We start from the raw sequence: 25843 nt of genomic DNA, 5'->3' as shown, positions 1-25843 counted from the left end.
TCGCTGTGTCAGGCATAGATTCCTGATTGACTTGTCTATTAGAGTTGATGAACAGACAGACATCTGAGGTCTAACCCTAAAAAGGTTGTAGCGCCACTAGTATTAGAATCGCCTCTGTACATTGTCAGGGCAAACAATACCTATGTTATTGATATTTATAATTAATCGAACTCCGCTTAGTAGATTTTTATAAGTAGACTAGTGGACCCGACAGACGTTGTCCTGCATGATATTTCAAGCGATTAGTAAAGCAAAGTATGAAAGTACCGACTGCAGCGCCATCTGGCGGGCTGATTTGTGAATCTAAACCATTCCCAGATCCCCTTGAACACACACAACAAATTTCATCAAAATCGGTCCAGTCGTTTGAGAGAAGTTCAGTGACATACACACTCACAGAAGAATTATATATATAAAGATAGACAATATATTGTCTCGTAAAAATAGGTAAAAGCAGTTAAAGGCAACTTATGAGAATGAAAGTCTGTTACGCTTTCATTGCTTAAAGGGTTAAACTATTTTTGTTCTGTATGAACCAATAGTTTACATGGACACGACATGTGATCTAGTAAAACGATTAATCAATTGCCACACAGCAACACAGCTAAATTTATTCAAATAAACTTTACAACTAGAATTGGCAATTTTTCGTTAGCTTTTTATTTGTTTCCATTACATAGGCTTTACTATCATACAGTAGTGGAACAGAAACGTATCTCCTCCTATATGCCTCCTATTTAATCAGTGGTGGGATTCAAGTTTTTATAAATAATTTCATTTTTATTAATATCTTCTTTTTCGTAGTCTTCATTATTGAATGTCGTGCTTGTCTCGAAAAGCCCTAACCGATACGTCGACTCGCCGCCTCCACACCACATCCACAGCTTGTCGTGGCATTAGGGATATTGAGACCCATAATTGTCTTAATTTAGTCGATCGCCTACCAACGGGTAGAACTATACTCCGACTTCTCTTGCCACCACTCCTCTCTACCATTACTAGTTTGTCGAGACTATTCGGTTCTCTTTTAGAAGATCTTCGGCCAAAAGAGCTAAGCACCCGTTTGTAAATGATAGTTGACAGTCTTTAGTTGGTTGAGAATGGGCTTCTTGCAGTCTATGGTATTCGTACAATATCACAAATATAATAAAATAATTTTAATAGTTTCCGTAACAATTTTTACTAACTACGCTGCAAAAATTCGATCTTGCTAGAAGTAATAAAGCTAGTTATTACGTCCACCTATAATTACCATTAATTGGAGCATAATAAGCGGTATTCTGTCGTGAAAATAAAATTGTTATAAATACAACTTCCGTCAGCGTCGGCATAATTTGGCTCAGTGTGAATCAGCTGTTTCGATCTATTATTTTTTTCTATGCGTCTTTAGAGTTCGTGATATTTAAAGTATTTGAGAATTTGGCTGTCGTTAGAGTAGGTCACTGGGCAAAGTACTCATTATGTATAATATCTAAAGTTTTATATGAAAGAGAATATTTTTGGGTTTAATACTCAGTTGTTTAATCGATTTTCATGTTTTACAAATTATTAACTTGAACAAGTATCACTTTAACTTAAAATAAATGACAGTCTCTTACGTTTAGCTGCTTAAAAGAGTTGGTTATACATATATTTTATAGGTTCTGCTATATTCGCATTAACTTATAAAAAAATCTCTTGGTTTCAAAGACGCATTACAATAAAGTTTGTAGAAAGAGCAAACATTAGGAACATCAATCGAAATTATTTATTTTTCTATCTATATGGTGTGCATATCAACAAATTTTGATTCTATTAGAAAAATATTGTTTGTCTCCTAATCTTATACATGTAATACGTTACTTAATAATTCCGGTGACAATATCGGGGTAATAATTAAAGAAAAGATATAAAAACATTTTCTGTAACTACATTGCTTATTACCGTAACTGATACTGAATAGAATACTTGATATAGAATTGCAAAACATTTCTTTGTGTAGGTACTTGATGTTTTCTTGTCACAAACATTGTACACTCGTCTTGGTGACCTAAATAGTTTTTTATCATACTTTGCTCATCCGGTGATTACAAAAGTATTCTTACATTATGAAGGTTCTTTTAGTAAAAACTACAGAATACATTTTAATTTTTTAATTAAATTTAAACTCATTTTATAGGAATGTGTAATAGAAGGATCTGCATAACTTATCTATGGTTTTGCATCATTCAAATCAAACATCCTAAAGCTACGGTTTCCTAGAAAAGCGGTGCCGTTAACTAACGGCCGTAATGTAACGTTGGGTGACGTCACCCAGACGTTGTCTATAAATAACCTCGGAGTAGGTTTTCTAGAGAACGTCATATAACGTGTCACCGTAACGTCAAATAGCGGTGCTGTCATTTGCATGACGGCCGTCATAGCGGTGATAAACAGTAGTTCAACGTTTTTCGCGTGTAGCGGTGCGGATATTTAATTAATACAATGACTTGGACGAGCGATAATGATTTATTAATTGATTTTGTTAAAAATCATGAAGCTGACAATATGAAATCCAAAGAGTAGAGACAAGCTCAGATGAAGCAAAATTTGTGGAACGAAATTGGTATAACACTTCAAAAATACGGTCGCACTACTTTCTAGGAAACCACAGCTTGGCCACCGTAAAGACGGCCGTCATTTAATCATACGTCATTGATCAACGTTAAACAGCTGTTTAAGTATGCTATAAGAACAGGTTCCGGGAAAAACAAAATAAAATAAGTAATGAAACAAATGAATACAAACAAGTAAAATAATCCAAAGGCATCAATCTATTTCCTAAGAAAATTTGTCTCGAAAATTTTTCCCAATAATGTAATAATAAAATGCATATTCACAATAATGTCCCAATTGTACTTATGTTTCAGCGTTAAGATGGTTCGTGGGCAACTGTAACAACAAGATGTCAAATCCGACTGGGGTCAAGCATGTCGCCACAGAGCCGACGAGACTTGAAAGCAAACGTGAGTATTAAGGGAAGGCGGAGATACTATTCTGGGGAATAAAAATACTAAGAATTTTTTTTTAAATAAGTGTTGCCATAGTCATTTTGTATGATGATTTGATATTTTAAAAGAGTACCGAGAGTTTTTGACGTGACAACGTCTTATAATTCGATGGAGCCGGCTGCACGCACGAAAAAACATGACTCATGCGGCGTTACCTTGCTCTGAGGCGTTCCATTTAAGGCTTGAAGTGCAAGCGAGAGCGCGAAGCGACAGAGAGGCACAATCGGACTCCGCGCTCTTCAGCGTTCGACATCTGTCTCTCTCCTACTTGAGTGAGCGATACGTGACGTTGTCACGTTCAACTATCGTCAGTAAACCGACTTTACAGACAACCGATTTTTTTTTACGCTGGCTTTTTCTCTCCGCCTACACCCTCTGTCTTCTTTGCCGTTGATTAGGGATGTCTACCGTAACGATTTAATGACGTGGAATAATTGATACCGGTATCTTGTATTCCATAATAAACATTTTTTTAAAGGACGGAACCGTTTGGTTATGATCGGACGAACGGACGTCTTTATTGTTATTTGTACTATTACACTTTCTATAGACACTTGAAGTATCGCATCTGAAGACATTCATGAAGTCAACTTCGACGTCCGAACTTCAAAATAGACCTTCTCCGTGTACATATTTCCCATATATTAGCGAAAAGTTGCTACTGATTTTCCTATAAAATTTTCCATTCATTTCTTTTATACAGATGAGTCGGCTAATTGAAACTTGATTTGCTACTGAGCTCACGTTTTAAAAACAAGTGTTTCCTCATTTACTAAATATACCGTAGAATGCATATAAATATACGTCCTTGACAGTAGCCAAATAGCCATGTATAATGTTTAGTAGTAACAATAGCGGAACGTATTTTGCATAATTAACGAGAACTTTAACGTTGTTGAAGTAATGTTATTTGAAACGGACTGGAAACATTGTATGATGATGCTAATGGTTTTTTCACGTTTTTTTTATATATAGAGGGAATTTTTCGGGGTTGACAATGAAAGGCGAAACGGATGATTGATTTGTTATCACCGTCTTTAGTCTAAAACGTGATAAGACGTTCGTTTGTGAGAGTCTTTTGTTTTACATTACACCCGGTCGTGTACACCAGTGGTATCTTTTAGTGTACACAATTAATACCACTACGGTGCAAGAATACATTGTGGCATGTGTAAAGAACGTTGATCACCAACTTTCATAAAATGTATCTCCACGATCCTGTCTTGATCATTTCTACGAATGTTCCTGTTTTATTTAGTGGATCTAGATAGTTCTTGTAACCAATGTTTGATTCCCGTTTTGTACACAATTCCTAGCAGTTATTAAATGTTATCTTATGTTGGCATTCCCTCGAATAAAATATGTACTGCGTCGGGTTGTCTCTCTCCTTAAAATATGGCGAGGGGGCCGATGGCTGGCCATGCGTCATACTCGTGAACGAGTGCTACTTGTGGCGACTGGTCGTACTTGATTTTTTTTGAATTCGTGTATGCGGTGATGTTAGTTATTTCGACTATGTATTTGCGTGTTGGGGATGGGGTAATGGTTGCAGCTCCTTACAAACGTTGTGCAAAACAAAAAACTTGGCGATTAAAAAGAGTAGCGGAGATTTTATTGCCAGTTCTTCTCTTCCGTTCTACGACCTTGATTTGAGAACATATTTCCAACATTTACAGCCAAATGTAAAATTAGAAGCATTTAATGTATATTTCTTTTTTGACGTTCAAAAGCCTACATTGTGTTATCTATATGAATAAATGATTTTTGACTTTGACTTGATTCTAACTGTCGATTGCAGAAATTCTAAAGCACTTTGGTTTAATAAGCATAACAATAGATCGATGTATACGTTACAGGCGAACGACGTCGTGGCGCGGCAGGCCGAGCAGCCGCGTTACGAAGGGCTCCGTCAGACTCTGATTGTTCCGGAGAGACGGCTTCCCTATCTGCGGATAGCGGGGAGAGGTCTGTTAGGCCTTTGCCACCTCCACCAAGGACTGGCAAGTCCAGAGGGTAAGTAAGAAATGTATATTTAAACAACTATCTAATTAATCGGGTACCTGATTTTCAAATGAATTAAATGTATTACGTATAATTGAGTCAAAGTATAACGGATGACAGATTTTTTGGTCCAAAAATGAGAGCTGTCAGAAACGAAGTGGAAGTGCCACGTTGTACAACAGCGCTTTTTGCCTCGCACCACCACTATGTGGAACCAGCTGCTCACTGAAGTATTTTCGAACCAATTCGACTTAGGGTAGTTCAAGAAAAGAGCGTACCCATTGTTAAAAGGCCGGCAACTGGCGACCGTGGACGACAGTATCACTTAACATCAGACGAGCCTCCTGCCGGTTCGCCCCTGTACTATAAAAAAAATCGTGATTAGTCAAATTATTTGCGTCTTTTATATTGTGATACGTTTTTAAATATCGTGACACATTAAACCACAGAAGCAGTCACGTTCCGTTTCAAGGTCTATATAGACATTAAAATTAGGTGTTTTAATAATTCAGAACATATTTACCAAATTGAAATTCACAGTTAAAAATTCTCTTTTATTTGAATATCACTATCACATAACAGGGGTCAACTCAAAATTTTACTGTGACATTAAAGCATTCAATTTCGATAGTTTAGGTCAGAAAAAATTAGACCTAGGTCCAAAGTCAGCTGTACAAGAAATACAAAAAATAATATGATATATTAAGCAAGAATGTTTAGACAAATTTATTATTATAAAAGGTATTTTTCTATTCTCTATCAGCTGTCCCTACCTACCCCCTGGCGACGCCGTTGAACATGTGTTGATTCGTACTTAAAAGTTTGGTTATACAAAATAATACTTAATAAATCTAAAATCGTAATAAATATTCAAGTTCAACTGTGTGATTTTTGGCCAAACATCAACAAATTTGCAGTATACGTTATATAAAGTTAAAATCATTATTAAAAACTTTCTAGACGTCGCCGTGGCAGCGAATGGGAGGTACTGGAGGGACTAAAGGATGGACAGAGGTTTGACAAGAGACCGGAAGTGTTCAACGGGTACCTGCATAAGAAGCGGAAGTGGCCGCTCAAGGGTTGGCATAAGGTAACATATGTAATTTAATAATTAATTTTTAATGTATATATGGGATAGATGAACTGAGCAAAGGCAAGGCAGAAATGTTTAATTTATAGGTTCACGTGAGGCAAACGCTATATTATAAAAATAAAGTTTTTAGGCTAGGCATCAGGATAGCATCAGGATTGCGATTCTGTAACTCACTTTTCGAACTCTCACAGCGGTTTTCACAACGGCGGTCGCGCTCAAATCAGTCGTAAACCAGTCATTTTACGATTTGGCATTCCGATAAGGAGGGGGGAGCTTGTAGTTTATTGTTTAAATCGTGTGAAAAGTGAGTTACAGAATCGCAAGGCTGTGCGCTGCTCGCACTGAGCCTAGCTGCAGGCTCCGCCCACCGCGCCCGTGCCGTCACACAACTGTAATATCACCGATGCGGTGGAAAAGAGGAATGTTATTCTTGTTCGCTACAAAATCATGTGCTTTGGGCAAAAACTCAAAAATTTAACAAATCGTTAACATCAACTATACAAAACAATCAATAAACAGGCAATATGCTAATTAATAAGTATAAAGATTTTCATGGGTCGTCTAAAAAAAGAAGTAACATTGTAATAAGAAATGTAAATTTTCTTACGACACTGAGGAATGGTTTAAATTTTGAAGGGAGTCTTAGAAATCTAAATCTAATTTAGAAGAAATTAGAATGTGAAATTAGAGAATTATCACTAAATAAATTCAAAGCTGTAAATTAATCAATAAAGCTTTTTAAACATTTGACGAATACTTAAATGATCCTAATCCCTGGGATTGATTTGCTCCAGTTCAAACAATTTGTATGACTCAAAACTTGGCGATTAAAAAGAGTGGCGAAAAGTTTCTTGCCAGTTCTTCATGCCCGCTCTACGCCCTCGACTTGCGAACTGGTAGTAAATTTACAATTAATTAAACTTTTTTTTGACGTTCATAAGTGTACTTGTTTACCTATATGTATAAAGGTAGTTTGAGTTTAATACGTTTTTGACATACCGAAGTCTTAGCACTTAGTCTTGACTCTAAATCTAAGACCTTAAAATTTTCGTCCACCCTTCGATGACGGGATTATAAATGTCACGGAGCTAGTTTAAGCCGGTACATTTTTTTAAATCTGCTTCCAGAGATTCTTCGTAGTAGACGGTGGTATTCTAGTCTATGCTCGATCACCTTCTGACGTGGCGCGAGGAAGACTACACGGGTCTGTGGATGTCGGTTTGTCTGTGATTTCGGCTAAAGCGCGGCGCCGGCGCATCGATATAGATGCAGATGAATTCATATACCATTTAAGAGCGAAGACGCCTGAAGTTTTCAGGACATGGTTGAATGTTTTAAAGACGCATCGGTGAGTGACAAAGCTTATTGTTTTACTTAGTAGAGTCTGGCTGATGAAAGAAGATAACGAAAAAGCGCGGCAAATTAAAAAAAAAATAGTATGGTATCCCTAAAAGTTTGAAATATTTTGTGGATTAAACTTACTTGATACTTGATTTTATTTTATTATTTTTTTACATTGATAGTAACTGCATTTCCATGAAATTAAATACTATACGTTTTTAGTCTTTTACTATTGATACTTAAAATGCATGGGAAACTAAAACTATATTTATTATAAAACATAACTTTATTCGGAATAATCAAATCCTGCGAAAGAAACGAAATATTCTATCAAATAAATAAGTTTAAGCTATTATTATATATTATACCTGTTAACTATTCGGTAAAAATATATAATAGAAATGAAAATGAGTAATTGCATAAAGAAATTCCATGATATTCTGTGTTGCCATCCGAAAGTTTTCAAATAATTCAATTATCGTACTTCATTAGCTAGACTCTAGTTTGGAAGAGATCGCTGGATAGTGATTGGGCTATTCATTTAAGTGACTGAATTTTTACTCTTAATGTGTTGATAAAAATTATAGTTATATTTTACTATTCGTATTTTTGCTTATTAAGTCAAAATATAGTCTAATAATTAATCTTAATCTCTTTAGACGTAATACATGTTTGTTTTAATCCAAGACTTTCTCAATTATCCTTCATCCTCTTCCAAGCAACGCTTGCGGGCTTGAGTTTCACCCATTCGCTGTTGAGGTCCTCAGACACTGCGCGAATTGAATCGTTGTTTCTTGTAAAAACAGCAAAGCTCCTGGCTTCCTTCCATCTTCCCTAAACAGTATAATATGGGTTCATTCAAGCGGCGGTTAAATTGGCATCTCCTGGACAAGCGTGCTCTTTAATAGGCCGCATCCCACTTAATATCAGGTGGAATTGTGGGGCAGGTGGTGTTGTAGTGTGTGTGTGTGGTGAACTTCTGTCCAGTCCTGTATTTAAAAAAAGTCTGGTTGTTTCTATGTGGTAGCTATCTAAGACATAATGGGTAAAAGTGTTTTAATATAATCATAACATTTTCAGATTATACAGACAGCACTTATTAACTTTCGGTGCACGTGAGTCGGTACCAAAGATACATGCGCCAATAGATGACCTACCTCCCACAGATACCTCGTCACGTAAGTCTATACAATTTAATATAAATAACAGGCAGTCACAGATATACCACAAACTATTAATATTTGTTGTCAATGGATACCGGTTTTTGGAAGGTTTGTTGGACAATTCTTAGGCTGATCGGTTTATGAACATGCTGTATAGTCGTGTTCGATTCTTGGTGAAAGTCGTACCAATTCGAAACAGCAATTATTAAAAATCACAAACATGGGTTGTCACCGGGCAAGTTTTATTATAAAATAAAAACTCAAAAACGATTTTATTTAAAGAATGTTCGTCTCTTAATAGATACATAAAGATTCTGTTAATACAATAGTCTATATTTTTTTACTATAATTGATATATAAATCTCCTTTCCTATTCTTAAAAATATTTCTCACCAAAGGTATGACTCCTTCGAGCATTGAAAAGTCATCAATCTGCACATCATCAAGAAACAGTCCTTTCCTAACTACAGTTTTCCCCGTCTCTATACCAAGTCCAATATTCAAAACAAAAGTGATTCCTATACCGAAATCCTATCAAACAAATAATATTAAAAAAATCAGTGACAAGCAACACAAAAGTCTATGTTCTATGAATTGTGTCGCTAAATGTAAAGAATACGGAAAGTCAGTTTCACCTTCTGAGACGGATGGTGAAAAACTTGAATGTAGCGATTTTAATCCAACATCGCTTAGATTTCAATCTTCCCTATTATGTAAATACTCGTTGAACTCGCCAACGAAGATACCGTTTGATAGTCCACACAATTATTTAAACCAAAATTCTGAAGAGGATAGCAGTAGAACTCCAGCATTCTTCTTCTTTAAATCCAAAGAAAAATGTATAGAATCACCTATGCGGAAGAGCAACAAATCGACTAATTTAGTCAAGTATAAAAATATGTATGAAGAGCCTAAACTTAAAAAGCGCCTGAACAAATGTATTTTGCTAGCAAATCTTCACTCCAGAGATACCAATAATACTAAATTAGCAAAAAATATTCAAGTTCAAATTGATGTGGATAAGCAAAGTAAATCTTTTCAAGATGCAATGACTGCTTACGAATACGATTTTATAACGGAACGGCTAATGACCTCCGTTATTGAAACTGTGCAAAATAGCCATATGTTTAATATATACGATGATAGTATAAAAAGCTATATAGGTCAAATTGTAAAAGAGCTTTACACGATGAAACTAGCTCCTACAGACGTTCACCCTATTAAGGTTTTGTTTCGTTGCCTACTAGAGTTTTGGCTTAAAAACACGACAATCGGGAGTATCAGAGATGAAATAATGCAAGTGAAGTCAATAGATCGGCAGTCTAATAAATACTTCACTAAAGATGAAAAAATTTCAAGTTATCAAATAGAAAGTGTTACAAAAGAAACACAATTTTATGGTATGAAACAAAGAGAGAAAGCTGCTAATATTCCTAATGATGATGAACATAAAAAATCTAAAAAACCCAAAGAACTAACGAAGTTTAGTCATAACGATAAGGAACGACAGATACAAAAACTCGAAAGAATATTGAAAAATACTGTGTACATCTGTGAAACAGTTCGCAATAGTCGCAGTAAAGAGAAGGATATAAAAATAACTAAGAGACTCATAGACAATATTGATAAATTGTCTCATAAAAGCGAGATTAACAAGCCGAGTGTAAGCCCTCAGTGCGATGATTCTAACTCTTCGAACGAGTTGACCAAAATACAAGATACAATTAGTCACCTCATTAGTGAAACGGCTATTCCTGCGACAGTCGCTAAAGAATTCTTAAGTGTATATTTAGATTTGCTTCATAGCAGTCATAGTATAACTGACACCTGTTCGTCACAAGATGACTCAAAGGTCGTTTCACCTATATGCGATGTTGAAACTGAAAGTGTACAAAAGAAAGTGTCTAGATGCGTTACCACCGGAGAGTTTTTAGGCGACAATATCAATGAAAAGAACAACCTTGACTCTGGACAAATGTACTTAAAAGATGTACTAGATAAAATAACAACTATATTCACCAAGGAAAATAATGAACACACTTATAATGACTTAAATGTTCTGAAAAATGAACAAAGTATGGAAATACCTGTATCTGAAAGTAACAAGAGGCCAATGTTTGTCGGCAATGGGGTAAGAAATCTAGAAGAAGATAAAAATCGCAATGAAACTCAGATCGATCCTTGGTTGCCTGTTAACTATAATAGTACTTCAGATTCGGACAAGTTTTTTAGAGGTCAGCTTGGGACAATTGACATACCGCTTATTGAAAATAAAAGTTTTTCAAAAATGCCGATAGATCTTAAACCCTATTCAAGTAGCTGTGGAAGCAAAGATCGTCAAAATATAATTTATGATTCTGATCCGTATAGTAGTGGAGGAACATCGAAAGCCTATAGAGAACGCGAGAAAATTGAAATTTTACCCGGAAGTGATATAGCAAAGATTCCTGATAGCCCTGAATCAAACAATGCCACTGAATTTGATGATTCGCAATCTTGTTATCTATTATCGTTAAAAGGGTTAGCGGGAACTTTTAAGTCAAAGAAGAAATCGCCGCTAACTGAAAATGCACAACCCACATGCACCTGTTCATCTCTAAGCTATCCTGAAGAAATGAATGTCTTTGAAAAACAACCGAGAGCTATAGATGAAAAGTTCATACTGCTACTCTTAGAAAACTTAGCATTGTTATCCAAGAGCGTACCAAGTCTATATAAAGATATTAACAATTTTTACTTAAAATTGAAGAAAAAACATGAAAAAGCCATTTTAAATGCCAGTAAAATTCAGGGTTTGAGTCTTCTAGGTAAAATATATAATGAAGATGGCGTCACCAAAAAGTTTGAAGATTCCGAAACGCAATATGATATTTCTAACATAAGTCATTTCAAAGAAACTACAACTAATACTAGCGTAGAATTTCAAAGAGAATTTCGAATTAACAACGTAGCCATCAGTGCGGAGCATATTCTTAATAATAATGCTGAGCTTCAAACTGAGGAAAAGGAAGTTGTTAGTTTAAATCCAGATCTACTAAAAAAATTAGCGGCCGTATTCGATATAAGCAGCACGCAAACTGATTTGAACCAATCCAGCGTAGAGGACATATTAAAAAGCGATAAAGCTGTATCCAATCAAAATAAGCACAGAGAGGCATGCACGAAAGACTGCGCGATGAACACGACAGTCAAATATGTACTATCACCCCGTAATACATCACAAAACATGCGAAACTTAAAACCTAAATCTAGAACGTTGAAAAATAAGGATATATCAAAAATAAATAGAAGAAAATGGAAAGTACAACAAGATTTTATTAACGAAATGGTTTTGGGTCCTTCATATAAGAGATCTAAGGCGGCCCAAACGGAAACTCTTCGTCTGTGGAAAGATTTTAATGTTTATCAGCTATTTTTAAATCAAAAATTAAAGCCGGTCAAATGCGTGTCGTCGTTGCATGTCAGTCAGGAGAGTAGAAATGATTTAAAGACCATTTATAGATGTTCCAGCGATCCCTCGTACTCCTCTGGTTAGTGCTCGTAATGTTACTGTAGCCAAGTCAAGAAATAGTAATAGTAATCTAAAAAGAAAGTCAGTTTATTGCTTAAATATTTTCAAAAATTCTTGTCTTATATTAGTTACGCAAGGCCCGTTTTCCTTTATATAAATTATAACTTATATGGTTAGGTTAGATAGGGGAGGGTAGGGTAGTTTGAGGTGATACACATTATTACTACACTATACATCATCATGTTGTCAAGTTGAGTATCGTGTATTCCTTCCCTAGAATAAAATCGTTGCTGTAGTGGTATAACAGTTCGTAGATTTATTCGTTTCACTTCAAATAATATCTAGTGTACACCATTAGTCCCATAGTAATAATTCATTGCATGACAATTCTTTTCGATTTATTCAATCCTTTAGATGATTGTTGTTTCTTACATAAATTCAGTGTGTTATTAATGTTCGACTAGGTGCAAAAACAACTTACCAAATTCACTAGAATTAGTAGTCTGATTCAAATCGCACGTTGGAAATGTAAGTGGTAGCTGGTTTGCGAATAAATACCCATTTGTTTTAGTCAAAAAACAGCCAAGATTAAAAAAAAATTGGTGCGTGTGTAGGTAAAGAATGTATGATTGAATGCGTAATTTTGATATATAAGAAACAACAAAAGAATCACTTACATTTTAAACGATACTTTTCACCACAATATAGTTTCATAGCTTGAACATATCCACCCTGTGCCTGTTCTCAGGGCTGGTAAGTCCCACATCTGGGCCCTTGCGTGGGCCACAAGCCGGCTTCGTGTCTGGCACCCCTGGCGGCAGGCTGGCCAGTTGGATTATAGGTATGCTAAATTCAAAATTATTGGCAAATATAAAAATGCTTATTATTTTTAACTCTTTTGAATGATAAACGATTTGTAGCCTCGAAAATTTATGTGTTATATTATGGTAACATGATCGACGCGAGTACTACACTTTTAAAAAAAGGGTGCATGTACTTATGTACGCGCGTAAGAAGTTATACTTCTTTGGCATTATTAAAAATAGTTTTTGATTGCATGCAAATAATTAATTACAATTAAATAATCAAAGACTGAAAAAGGAGTCATTATAGTCAATAAAGTTCAGTTTACATTTGAAAAATTAAATAAATAAATATTTATTAATATTATATTTATTATTATTTTCTAATATTAATTAGTATTGATTTAAATATTCAATTTAAACCACTTCTGATTATAATTCAGACGCACATATAAAATTCGCACTTGTATAATGAAAATTTATTTGTTTAAAAGGTAAATGTCATTATGGTCATTCAAAATTCTTGGCATAGCTGCTAACTTCACGCATATTCTATTTCTTTTTACTTGTAGATTGTCTTATTCCCATCTCGCTCGCGCTCGCTCGGCGCCGGCTATAATCACACTGATAATTTTGTGTCACGGTGCGCGCGCATCGTAAAATTTCACTCTCATCAATTTTTCATAACGCGCCTATAAGAAGTATAACTTCAATAAAACTTTTTTAATAGATCTAAACACGAATTTCTTTTATTCGTTACATATATCAATGTTTCGAGTGCGTTAAGACTTAAAACTGGTAAAAGAAAATCGGCTTCAAGTTCTATTTAATAGTCTTACCAGCCATGTCGCCATGAATGCATTATCGCTTTTAGATAAATAAGCATGCTATTTACCTATATCCTTGTGTACTTTCATATGATGTTACAATAATTACTATACAATGACTGACACAAAATCTCTGTCTCACACAATGTTTGAATACTTGCGCTATTATTACAAGGAAGTTAGTTAATAAGTACTAATATGAAATATCGAGGAAAAGGAACATTAGATCTATTATTAGGTGTCTATGGGCTGCGTAGACTGCCCTTTTTGGTCGTCCCGCAAGCTCGTTTGCCCCCCTATTATATAAAAAAAAACCGCAATATGGAGTATTGTAGCCTATGAAAGTTGCCTTGACTAGATTTAAATTGATTTTCCACTGATAACGTCACTTTTTAGAATCGGGTGCTCCCTTGGATACAGTGACGCGCGAGTTGGGTCAGGCTCAGCTATCAGTGCAACAGCTGCAGCGGCTTTTGGATGCACTGGAGTTACAGCAACAGACTCATCATGATACTGACGTAAGTGGAAAATTATTATCTTGTTTTAGTTAGAAGATGTTTTGTAGTTACAACAAGATTTAAAATAAAATGTAAAATAAATGAATCAGTGGCGCTACAACCCTAATGGGATTTCGGAATCGGTTTCATGATCATTTGCCACTCTATTAGACAAATAGGTGATCGGCCTCCTGTGCCTGACACACGCCGTCGAGCCGGTTTCCTCACAATATTTTCCTTCACCGTTAAAGCGAATGTTAAATTCGCACATAGAAAGAAAGTCCATTAGTGCACCGCCAAGGATCGAACTTATGACCTCAGGAATGAGAGTCGCACGCAGAAGCCACTAGACCAACTCTGCAATTAATTCAAAATAGTGATGTGAAATGTGTCTTGCTAAAAGACTAAACAATCTTGAAACAGAATGCAACACAAAAATTTATCATATTTTTTTTTTATCTAGCAATATTTTCTTTCTATTAACTAAAATGGCTTAGTTTTTGTATAGATTTCGTACAGGAAAACATTATTTAATTATTATTTTAGTGGTAAAAATGTTCTTTAACTTTTGTGGGTGACAAACAGATTATTAAAATAATCATGATATGACATTTACAGATGAATAAAATTGCTGTCGTGGAAGTTGATGTGTTGTGATTTGTTCCGCCTAAACCAAAAAAGTTACTATTTTATGTTTTATATTTAGTAGATTATATTATTTAATATTCGACTTGTACTAATTATGTTTCATTTCCAAATAAGGAAATCTAGAGATTAATTGTTTTTTTTCGTGGTAACATCGGTGGTTAGCGCTCTTAGATTTTTTTTATAGTCATAATATGATTACATCCTACTATATCTTACTGAATCTACTTGAAACTATTATAGGCTGAGCTACATCTGAGTAACTTGCTTTTTAGAATCAATCTTCACACTTCAGCTACTAAATAAACCTTTGGCTCTTGATATCGTAAAGTATTTTTAGATTAGTAACAAAATAATTTGTATTGTTTTAGAATAATTCGTATAATTTAGTCAATACCGCTCATTTACGTGTAGTTTTTTGTTAATGTCATACCTCATAGTATTAAGAGTTTATTGAAATTTTTTATAAGCTGAAAACAGCTTCATGTGCCCGACACAAGCCGTCGATTCTAGAGTCCTCGTACGACAAAATCCAATCCATTTTTCACGTACTAGACGAACACTGCTCTGCAAATGGTAATAATCATGTTTTAGGTATCAATGGATGGTGCGTCTCCAAACGTGAAAAAAGACAGACGTAAATTCGGCTTACGAAAGAAGAAATCAAACAGCAAGTGTGCTACCGTTGAACCAACTCATATTGACCCTAGCAGCTCTCATATGGTGAGTTTATAACCATTTTAATATCACAAATTAGAATTTTTACTTGTCAATAACTTTCATAAAATCCTCTCAAACAAAAGAGACTTTTCTTGGTTTGAATTTTCGCAATGTCTAAAGGCGTAAAGGCCTGTATTCACTTTGATTAGTGCGAGTGCAAGTGATTAGTAATTGAGGATGATTAGTGCAGGTGTATAGTGCAAGTGGTGTCCAATTATTGTTTAGTGGCTTTGTTAAGTAAATTCAGTTGTCAGTAGTTTGGCAGGCACGCTGCGAGTGAGGGGGACGCGACGTTACTACTCGACGGTTCACTCGCAAAAAAATAGAACACGCTTCTAATCACTTTACTACGCAGCCAACTAATCACCTGCACTAATCACTGACACTTATCATTAATCAAAGTGAATACAGGCCTTAAAACATAGGGGCCGGTTTAATTATAATTATTGTAGTATACGTTAGCAAATAACGAACATGCACGTAGAAGTCGACGAGATAAAAATGTCTGAAACGCACATTTTTTTTTCGTATAGTTGAAGTATTTAGTTTAAAAGTTTTTGACGTGACAACGTCTTATAATTCGATGGAGCCGGCTGCACGCACGAAAAAACATGACTCATGCGGCGTTACCTCTGAGGCGTTCCATTTAAGACTTGAAGTGCAAGCGAGAGCACTCGTTCCGCGCTCTCGCTTGCACACAAAAATTGACATAATTGTATTTATGCATACAAATGAATGTAACTTGATCAATTCAATTGTGATTTCCATTTACTTCCTTCTATATATCCATACAAAATATCTATCTAACAAATAAAATTAAATTTTTCTTTTGAAGAATGCAACCATTCCATCAGTATTTTCTTATGACGTTGTCACGTTCAACTATCCTCAGTAAACCGACTTTACAGACAACCGATATTTTTTTCTTCGTATTTGTATGCATTAAAATTCTATAATATTTACCTAAGATAGAGAACGATAACTGCACAAGAAGAAAACTATAGATTACTATAGACTCATTGGTTACTAATACATCGAAATTTATTATTGTATTTTTGTATATTTCTAGGCCCTTTCTACGTTAACAGCGCCCCCCTCTCCCGGTGGGGGGGCTTCATCCGTCCCCAACTCGGCCGCCTCGCTGCCTATTGGTAAATACCTGTCTCACTCTAACACATGTCTTTTTACTATTGCCGTCTCTTTGTGGTTATGTGTGTAGATGCTTTTTGTTGTGAAATACTGAAAAACTAACTTTGACCGCTATAATTACATTTGTATGCTTTTTCTAACTTGGTGTTTATTATGTGTTTGTAAAAAGTGCTAGTTGAATCTGCAAGGGGTTTCTGCTTTGGGTTAAAAAATTGTCGGTAAAAAGCGTTTTTTATTGCAATTTTTCTCCTTTGTCTAAATCTCTTTACGATAAATTATATTTATAAAGAAATCATATGTTGTTTTAAAAGCGAATAACTTAAATAAATACCTTTTGTAAATTCTTGGTTAAAAATGTTTTTTTTTTATTTATTTTTTTTATGTTATGGCGTCATAACTTAGTAATTAAGAATTTAGATCGGATTTTCATGTTTTACGAAAATATTTTTTTGGTATTTTACAACATCCCTGTGTTTTTCTAGTTACATATTTGAAATGTTTGTACACAGCACAGATTACATAGTGCGAGTTTTGTGATGTTTTTTGTTTATTAAATTTTTCTCTAGCCGTGTTTGTTTTAATTGTAGATTTAATGTTTTGGAATTGTGTCGGTGTTAAGGATTGTATGAGATGGGTAAGTTTGCATGAAGTTGCGCATAGAAGACATGACATTTGGGAGAAAATTGTGCTATCTCTGTCTATGGCATACTGGATGATGAGACAGATATATTTTTTAATTACTGTTAAACGTCTTACATATTAACATTATTATTTGTCTTACGTATTAATGAAATCTTCATCATAACCGTGTTGTAACGCGCGCAAAGTATATAAATGTAAAAATATTCAAAAAAACTTTAGAGGTGTCAAGGGACACCCGGATGGAACGAAATTCCTTTCGATTAATTTATATGTTAATTGGTATCATAACAGTATGATAGGTTTTCTCGACACCAATCTTACGACGAAAAAAACAAGACAACATTACGAGGTGTTCCCAGGCGGTCACCCATCCAAGTACTGACCTCGCCCGACGTTGCTTAACTTCGGTGATCGGACGAGAACCGGTGTATTAGCAAATAGCAAAAAAGTGTCGTGACAACTTTTTGTAAGAATTTTTTCCGTCTAGCCCCCTTTCACATCGCGCGATAAGGAACTTCGTTCCAATATTCAAAAGCTATTTTAGGGATACGAAACCAAAAAGATGGCGACAAAGGATTCATAATAATAATTTCTGTGATATTATTTTTAATTCCACAACAAATTATTTCTTCATTTCAAGCTATAGATATTTTACAAGGCACGCCCGTACGCTTTTTTGCATGACTGGTTTTGCTTGCGTTTGTTTTATTTAAAATTATTTAATCTTTTATTTCCGTTTCACACACACACAACCTTAGTCTTAGAAGACCTATAACGTTTAATAATTAAACAAATTTTGCCTTTTTTAATAAATGCATGATGTCTAATAATATTTTTGTATATTTCAGCGTTTTTTTCTACGTTTCTGGCGTCTACTTTAGTTCGTAAGGTTTATTTCTTTTTTGTTTTGATTTCATCTCATAAAATCTGCATGAATTTACTCATTTTTTGCTATATACTGTACATATTGGTACAGGGATGGGATTTGAAATCATTCCATGAAACGTTTTGGGCAAGGTTATAAATATTTGCTTAGCTCAATTTAATTGTGCTGGTTGTAGGCGGTTATAAAATTCTACCTTTATTATCTATGGTTTCTGGGGCTTAAACCAAAATCGCTATGCGACAGGCGTCACCCACAGACACCAAACGGAATTGTATGGAAATGGTCACGTGAGAGCGTGAGTTAATGACATTCTCATACAAATTCCTTTGCCGGTAGTGGGCCGAATGTCGTAAAGGGATTTTGTTTTAATGCCCTGGTCTCTTCAATTTGCAAAATGGCTTAAATTACTTTTTGAAGGTATACTTCTTTTGGTGGGTTAGGGAAAAATTATGAGAGTAAATTTTAACAATGCGCGCGCACACCGTCACATATAGATTTAAAATAAATGAAAATGTCCATTTCTTTAATTATGTAGAAATATTTTTTTTGTAATATTTAAATAAACTTTATTTAACTAGATAATGCGTTATAATAAAACTTTCAATTGAAATACCTTTTTTCTATTCTTAGTGTCGTTTTTTTCTACAAACGTAGAATGAGGCGAAAGATAAAAATTTTAAAAAGATTTTTATCTTGCTATGCCAAAGAAGTATAACTTCTAACGCGGGTAGGTACATAAGTAGACACACATGTATTTTTAAATGATACTTTATATACCATTTATAAAACTTTTTACTGCCGCGACTCAGAATGTCAAATCTCGTGATGGCTTTACCTTTTAGGAATTGGTGCGCTCTTCAAGAAATTATTGGTTGATTACTTCAATAGGATTTTAATAGACTACATTTTTTATTACTCGATACCTTATTGTTTGCGTTTATAGTTTATCTAATACAATGACCTTCAACTAATCTCAAGTTGTGACCGGTAGTGCGTTATCTGATAAGACAGATCTGGTGATTATGTCACAGAATCCGCGTGTTTACAATATGATAAAAGTCCTTTTGAGAGTTCAAATTTGCGAAATCATTTCGATTGAATATTGGGAAGGAAGAATTAGAGAAGTTTACTGCACCGTTTAGAAATTATCAAAAAATTAAATTAGTAAATTTAATAATTATCAAAGTGTATTAAATATGTCGAGTGACAGTGGCGGTTATTTCGTGCCTTACGGAAGGATTCTTGTTCTGTACATTATGCGATTACTGAGGGGCTACCAATGTGAGTAAAAAACATTTGTAACTAGATTTCTTAGCTCATGAGTTAAATTATATTATACCTCTAGTAGTATGCGCAGAAGTAAATTTTTCGTACAAATATTGTTCGTTGAGCCAATAGAGACGTAGAGTAATCCTTAATCAGGACTACTGAAAAGCACTAAAAACATCTTAAATGTACGTTGATATATTGTTTAAAATATTTAGAATTTTATAGATTATTGTTTTAAACTAAACAGTTGACGACGTACAAGCTAGTAAAGGGGATTTTTTTTTGTAATTGGATCTTATTGGTTTTAACTCTTGCAAAAAACGGGAACCTAACGAATTTTACGTTATAAGTTTTAAGACAATTTCAGTTAATAAAATGATTATAATCTTGTACTTTATTAATACACGTAAAGTGAATTCAGGCAATTTTGTTTTATCAAATAGGTAAAGTTACGAATAATAATAATAACAAAATGTAAAACCCTAATATGATACACACTACGTCAGAAAATTAAATTGTATTTAATTAACTGAAATCTACATTAGAACGTAAATTTCCCTAGATGTCCATTATTCTAGTAGAATAGGTTAGAAAGGTAAAAAGTTGATATTATTAAAAAGTTGTTTAACTTTGTCCTAATTTTCTTTTCGCTTTAGAATGATATATATATATATTGGCCTTATGTGCCTGACAAACACCGTTTCAATCGGTTTCCCCGACAATTCTTTAGCGTATGAGCGCGCGCATTGATTACGGGGTGCAAACCTTTGTACGTTTTGATCGTTCTCGGGGTCGAGCGTTACGCACTTTTACGCTTGCCTAGGTTCAGAGCCAAGACATAGCGCGAACTATGACCAGAATGCATTTCCTGACTTAAAAAATGTACTGATCCCCGATGTACTACTGAACATACAAACTGTATGTCAAAATCCAGTACGTTTTCCACATACGGGCTAGTTTGCGCTAACGGATCCTATACTGAAACTGCTACTAATTTATATAGTAATGAGAAGTATTATTATAATTGAATATTAATTAGTTCTTTATAGATTTTGAACAAGATAGGTGTAGATTTAATGTAATATGTTGTAGATTAGGGTATTATTCATCACGATTTTATTACTTTGTATTGTGTGGTCTGCGACATTAGTGCATGGATTTGGATACACATCGTACATATTTATTTGGTTGGGAAAATTTAATGTTGTATAGTTTACTTTAGCTCCATACATGGTTTTATTATATTATTCCCTAGTATAAATTAGTATACAAAGACGAGGTGTGTCAAAACAATTTACTTAATTGAACCCTAAACCATATTCTTCTCTTTGTCAACTCAGTTTACGCTGTGAGAGAAAGAGATATCAATACTTTAGTTACTTTACTTGAAACATACTTCATACATCATAAGTCGTGGACTTGATTAAAAACAGTTATTCGGCTCGCAATAACTGAACTATTCTTGTCTCGCTCACACAATATCTGTTTCATCTGAAAAGAGCAGAATCGATGTCCGTCCTTTCTGTTTTCTAATATACAAGTAGGAAATCAATCTTCTGTACCTGACACAGCTGTCGACTTCTGGTTCAAAGGCATGTCTTTTACTCACGATGTTTTGTCGCACCGACTTAAACAATCTAAATAAAAATTTTATATTTCAGCGTGTGCAGCCACCAGGCCTCAATCTCTTCCAGGGGCTGAGGTTCTTAATGCAGGTCCTACTAGTTTCACAAGCCTCACTCCGGACCACCAGCTGAGAGAAGACTTTACGGTACTCGCTAAGGACCTGGTCACAAATCTGAAGAGCATTGTTGCCACGCTGGTGAGCTATTAAAGAGTTATCAGATACAATATGTCTAACTAATTTTTTTAGCAGAAGAGTTGGATTTCGTGGCAAACAACCCTAGGAGCTCCTGATGAAACATAGTCTGTTAATAAAAATAGATCAAAGCAGAGGTTTACTGACATTATTAATTGAATAATAATAATAATCTTGTAATAAAATTGTTAGGATACCTTTTTGTATCTAAGAACTTGCTTTGGTGTGTCAAGCTGTCAGCAAAGATGTAGTGACATATTGTCGTCGAGTTTGTGTCAAAGGGGTTTGAATAATGTGAAGATGTGCTCTTTCTAGCGTTTAAATCAGGAATTAAAATTATTTTCTTCTCAATAAATTATATAAACGCTTTAAAATGTATGCCGACAATTATCACGATTGACTATTAAAACACACACACAGTCCAGTAATTTTGGTGATTTTTTTAGGTCTGCGAACGTGGTCGTCTCCGCGCAGCCATGGAGTCAGCGGAGAGCCCGGCACCGCCAAGCGGCGTGGTTGCTGCACTCAGAACGAATCTATCCACGGCATTACAGCAGAATTCTGGTGGGAACCTTCAATATTTAATTGCATTTTTTTATTTTTCCTTTGTTATAGGAAGAGATCTCTCAATTTATATAGCATACCATAATTTTTAAACAGTAGGATTTTTACCAATTGTACAGTACAATACGGCCTACCTGTCAAACAAATATCTCCTTTGAACTGCTAACTGAATTACCAGAGTTCAAGGTTGGGAAACAAAGAATTGAGTTGGGGAGTGCTTTTTTCCTTTGGGAGTTTTTGCCCATCCTTTTTTAAGATTACAGATATACAGTTTTTATATTTGTGTTTGTGTAGCAACAAAAATTTGGCACTTTTTAACAAGCGTCCTTTTATATGAGAAACCTATGTTTGGTTAGCGTTTATTAGATGCTATAAGTAACTAAACTAAATTAGACTTAAGGCCGATTTACATTATCTTAGTGTTTAGGAGAGTGCTTTAGGATAGTACTTTAGTTGAAACATGTAAACGCTACTTGCTTTAGTAAACGCTACGCTAAAGAACTTGCCTTTCAAGTTGTACTAAAGCACTCTCCTAAACACTAAGATAATGTAAATCGGCCTTTAGAGGCACTGATAATTAATATATGCTTTTTTCGTGAAATATTATTACCGGAGTGCATAAGTAATGACGTGTAAAGTATTACGTACAGAATTACGTTCGCGGCTCTCCCGCATTCACGACGCTTCGGACCTGGCTGAAATATCGTCTATGGGGGCGAATTCTGATCATGTAAGTATTTATTTCTTTTAGATATATAATTTCACTCCATTAGATTCCTAATATATAAAGTATACACATAGCAATTCCGTGGCGATCAAACTATTTAATCACCTTTCCAGAAGTCTACTCACGTTTTAAAGGGTAGAGCATAATGACATATTTACTATGAAGCATGGTTATTTTTAATCATATTTTGACGCTTTGTGCCATTGTTTGTATGTATAATTTTCACGGCAAAAATATCTTTAAAATTGGCCTAATGAACACTTACGACACACAAGTATAAAAGATAGAAAGATAGACAATATTCATAAAGTAAAAAATGTATACATTGTTGTTTAGTTTTTTAGCATAAGACACCCAACTTCTCTCTTTTTATATGCGCTGTCTTGTTATGGATTGCATACGATTAAAATAGAATATTATGCTAATCTAGTTACGCCATAAACTTAAATTCAGCAGTCAGTCCAAAGATATAGCAGGCTTTTAATATTTTTATTTCAAATTTGTATCACGAAAGTTTTACAATCAATCTTTCTGGACATTTTATATAGACCGTGGTCCATTTTTTTACAGAACCAATTCAAACACTCTCTAAGCTACAGTTCCTCTTGTGTGTCTGGATCGGAGTTCTTTGACGCCGAAGAATATGACAACGGAGAGGTCAAGGAGAATAATCTTATAAACGCTGATGAGGTTAGTAGTAGTTCGATATGGTATGGTTAATCTCAAGTATATATTTTGATGAAACTGAGTGTATACTAAGTCGGAATCTCGATTTGAGTGTCTGAGCATCTTCTTGATAATCTTAAGCTGAAACCAAACGAGCGTAAATTTTTGAGTTGTGAGTCGCAGAATTTCGGTCGCGTAATTTCTGTTGCATTCGGTTTCATACAAAAGTCCTGCCCTGCTATTCTCTAACTCACTTTTCGAACTCACCCAGCGGTTTTCGCATCTGCGGTCGCTCTCAAATCAGTCGTGAAGCAGTCATTTTATGATTTAGCATTCTGATAAACAATAAACTACAAGCTCCCACCTTTTTGTGTGAGTTCGAAAAGTGGGTTACAGAATCGCAGGGCTGTTTCATTCACACGGCGAGGCAAAATGAGTTGTCTGCCGACTCACACGCATTATTCGGACCGAATCGAGTTTGCGGGGGGCGAGGGGGCCAGCGCGGGCCGAGCTGGCCCCCATTTCTGGCATTATCTACTTCTTCATCTTCTAAATATGCTTCGTAAATACACAAAATTTTCAACGGTTCCATTGCACGACACAAACATCCGATAGTAACTGAATAAAATGCGCTCGTCTGGCATCCCAACAGAATTTCTGCGAACGAAATTCTGCGTTTGCGGGGGGCGAGGGGGCCAGCGCGGGCCGAGCTGGCCCCCATTTCTGGCATTATCTACTTCTTCATCTTCTAAATATGCTTCGTAAATACACAAAATTTTCAACGGTTCCATTGCACGACACAAACATCCGATAGTAACTGAATAAAATGCGCTCGTCTGGCATCCCAACAGAATTTCTGCGAACGAAATTCTGCGACTCACGACTCACAAAATTACGCTCGTTTGGCCTCACCCTTACACTCACTTATTTCTGGAGGCTGATCACCTACTTGCTTATCAGATTTAAAAATGATCATGAAACAGATTCAGAAATCTGAGGCCAAGACCTAAAGAGGTTGTAGCGCCACTGATTATTATTTAAGTCGGTATAAAATAATTTAGTTTACAAGTGAGTTTATTTCTTGACAGACTGGTGTCATTGAACTGGACGGTGATTCTTCATCAGAGGCGGGTTCACTAAGCAGTGAAGAAGGATCGGCCAGCTCCGATAATAGTGAGGCTGCCAGTAAGTTTTTATTTTGTTACTAGCTGACCCGGCGAACTAGTAGCATATATACGCCGGTTCGGGAACACTTTGTGACCGGTGTAATGAGAGCTCTGTGTGGTAGGTGATAGTTGGTGTTTGAGGGTTCATGTTATGTTGGTGATTTTTGGTGTTCATAGTAAATTTTTTGTTTCACATTTTTTGTTTTTCACAACAACCAGAAACCAGAGCTCCGAGACCCCTCTACAATGTAGCCGACCAGAAACCAGAGCCCCAAGACCCACCGCCACATACATCGCACTACCCAAACACAGCTCTAACAAAAAATCTATATATATATAATGAAAATGGTCTTCGTTTGAGGCTCAATCACGCCTAAACCACTGATCGTATCGACATGAAACTACCACCATTCGATGCGAAATTTCCTAGATGGTTTATGACTATTTATTTATTAAATTCCAACGTTCCTTCATTTTTTTATTGCTGTTTTACTTTTATGAAAATTTATCCATACGGACTTCACCGCGGAAACATTCGGGGAGGCTTCCTAGAACCTCTAAACGTCAACATCTGTTAAAAACTCAATTTTCGAAATATTTCAATTCTCTTAGCGGGAAGTTAAAAAGAAGAATAATAAAAATATGAAAAAAAAAAAATAATGAAACATAAAATTTATTTTAATTCGTCCAGCAAAGCGGGCGCGAAACGGCTAGTTTACTATAAACACCAAAAATCACCAACATAACATGAACCCTCAAACACCAACTAACACCTACCACACAGAGCTCTCATTACACCGGTCACAAAGTGTTCCCGAACAGGCGTATATATGCTACTCGAACTTCGTTCCGCCTAACAGTCTAATCATATCGTGTTAACCTTAGTTAAACTAAATTTAGGATTTCATTAAAGTATAAAACAGGTTATCTAAACGAATTGCTTTGGGTGAGTTAAACAATCTTAATACATATAAATTACGTGTCACGTTGTTTGTCCGCTATGGACTCCCAAACTACCGAACCGATATCAATCAAATTTGCACACCGTGTGTAGTTTGATCCAACTTAAAAGATAGGATAGCTTACATCTCAATTTATACCCGCAATATTATTTTATTGCAAAATATTTGTTTATTATTTGATAGTCACAATTCTAACAGATGGCGCTGTGTTGAAAGTACCAACGTTTCACATAAGCTACAATTTAATGGCATAACCACCAAAAAAGCAGGGTGGTCCCCACGACTGGTGTTCTCCTACCGTTTCCCTTGAATAGTTTGCTACTATGTAATATAACAAAAACCTTAGCCACAGCAATGCTTGGC

At 35.2% G+C, this 25843-nt stretch overlaps 1 protein-coding gene and 1 pseudogene across 7 annotated transcripts in view; one reads left to right on the top strand and one right to left on the bottom strand.

The window, feature by feature from the left end:
- Window positions 1–25843, top strand: part of LOC125050181 (oxysterol-binding protein-related protein 6-like) — a 45059-nt gene that overhangs the window by 4484 nt on the left and 14732 nt on the right. The window contains exons 2-16 of one of the 7 annotated variants that reach the window (XM_047649832.1): window positions 2889–2984; window positions 4886–5042; window positions 5991–6120; window positions 7251–7471; window positions 8545–8642; window positions 12887–12979; window positions 14165–14286; window positions 15505–15633; window positions 16700–16781; window positions 18270–18305; window positions 21238–21398; window positions 21842–21959; window positions 22598–22689; window positions 23257–23376; window positions 24441–24537. In XM_047649832.1, the coding sequence (XP_047505788.1) occupies window positions 2924–2984; window positions 4886–5042; window positions 5991–6120; window positions 7251–7471; window positions 8545–8642; window positions 12887–12979; window positions 14165–14286; window positions 15505–15633; window positions 16700–16781; window positions 18270–18305; window positions 21238–21398; window positions 21842–21959; window positions 22598–22689; window positions 23257–23376; window positions 24441–24537 (1717 nt within the window). In that variant the 5' untranslated portion in view covers window positions 2889–2923. Of the gene's footprint in view, window positions 1–2888; window positions 2985–4885; window positions 5043–5990; window positions 6121–7250; window positions 7472–8544; window positions 8643–11152; window positions 12158–12886; window positions 12980–14164; window positions 14287–15504; window positions 15634–16699; window positions 16782–17398; window positions 17414–18269; window positions 18306–21237; window positions 21399–21841; window positions 21960–22597; window positions 22690–23256; window positions 23377–24440; window positions 24538–25843 lie in introns of those variants that run through there. The other 6 variants (XM_047649833.1, XM_047649827.1, XM_047649829.1 and 3 more) reach the window with 6 other exon arrangements.
- LOC125050758 lies at window positions 17756–17874 on the bottom strand (annotated as a pseudogene).

Source organism: Pieris napi, chromosome 6 (assembly GCF_905475465.1).
Source record: "Pieris napi chromosome 6, ilPieNapi1.2, whole genome shotgun sequence".
Classification (NCBI taxonomy): domain Eukaryota; kingdom Metazoa; phylum Arthropoda; class Insecta; order Lepidoptera; family Pieridae; genus Pieris; species Pieris napi.
Note: the sequence above shows the minus strand (reverse complement) of the source record. Positions and strands in the feature narration are given on the sequence as shown.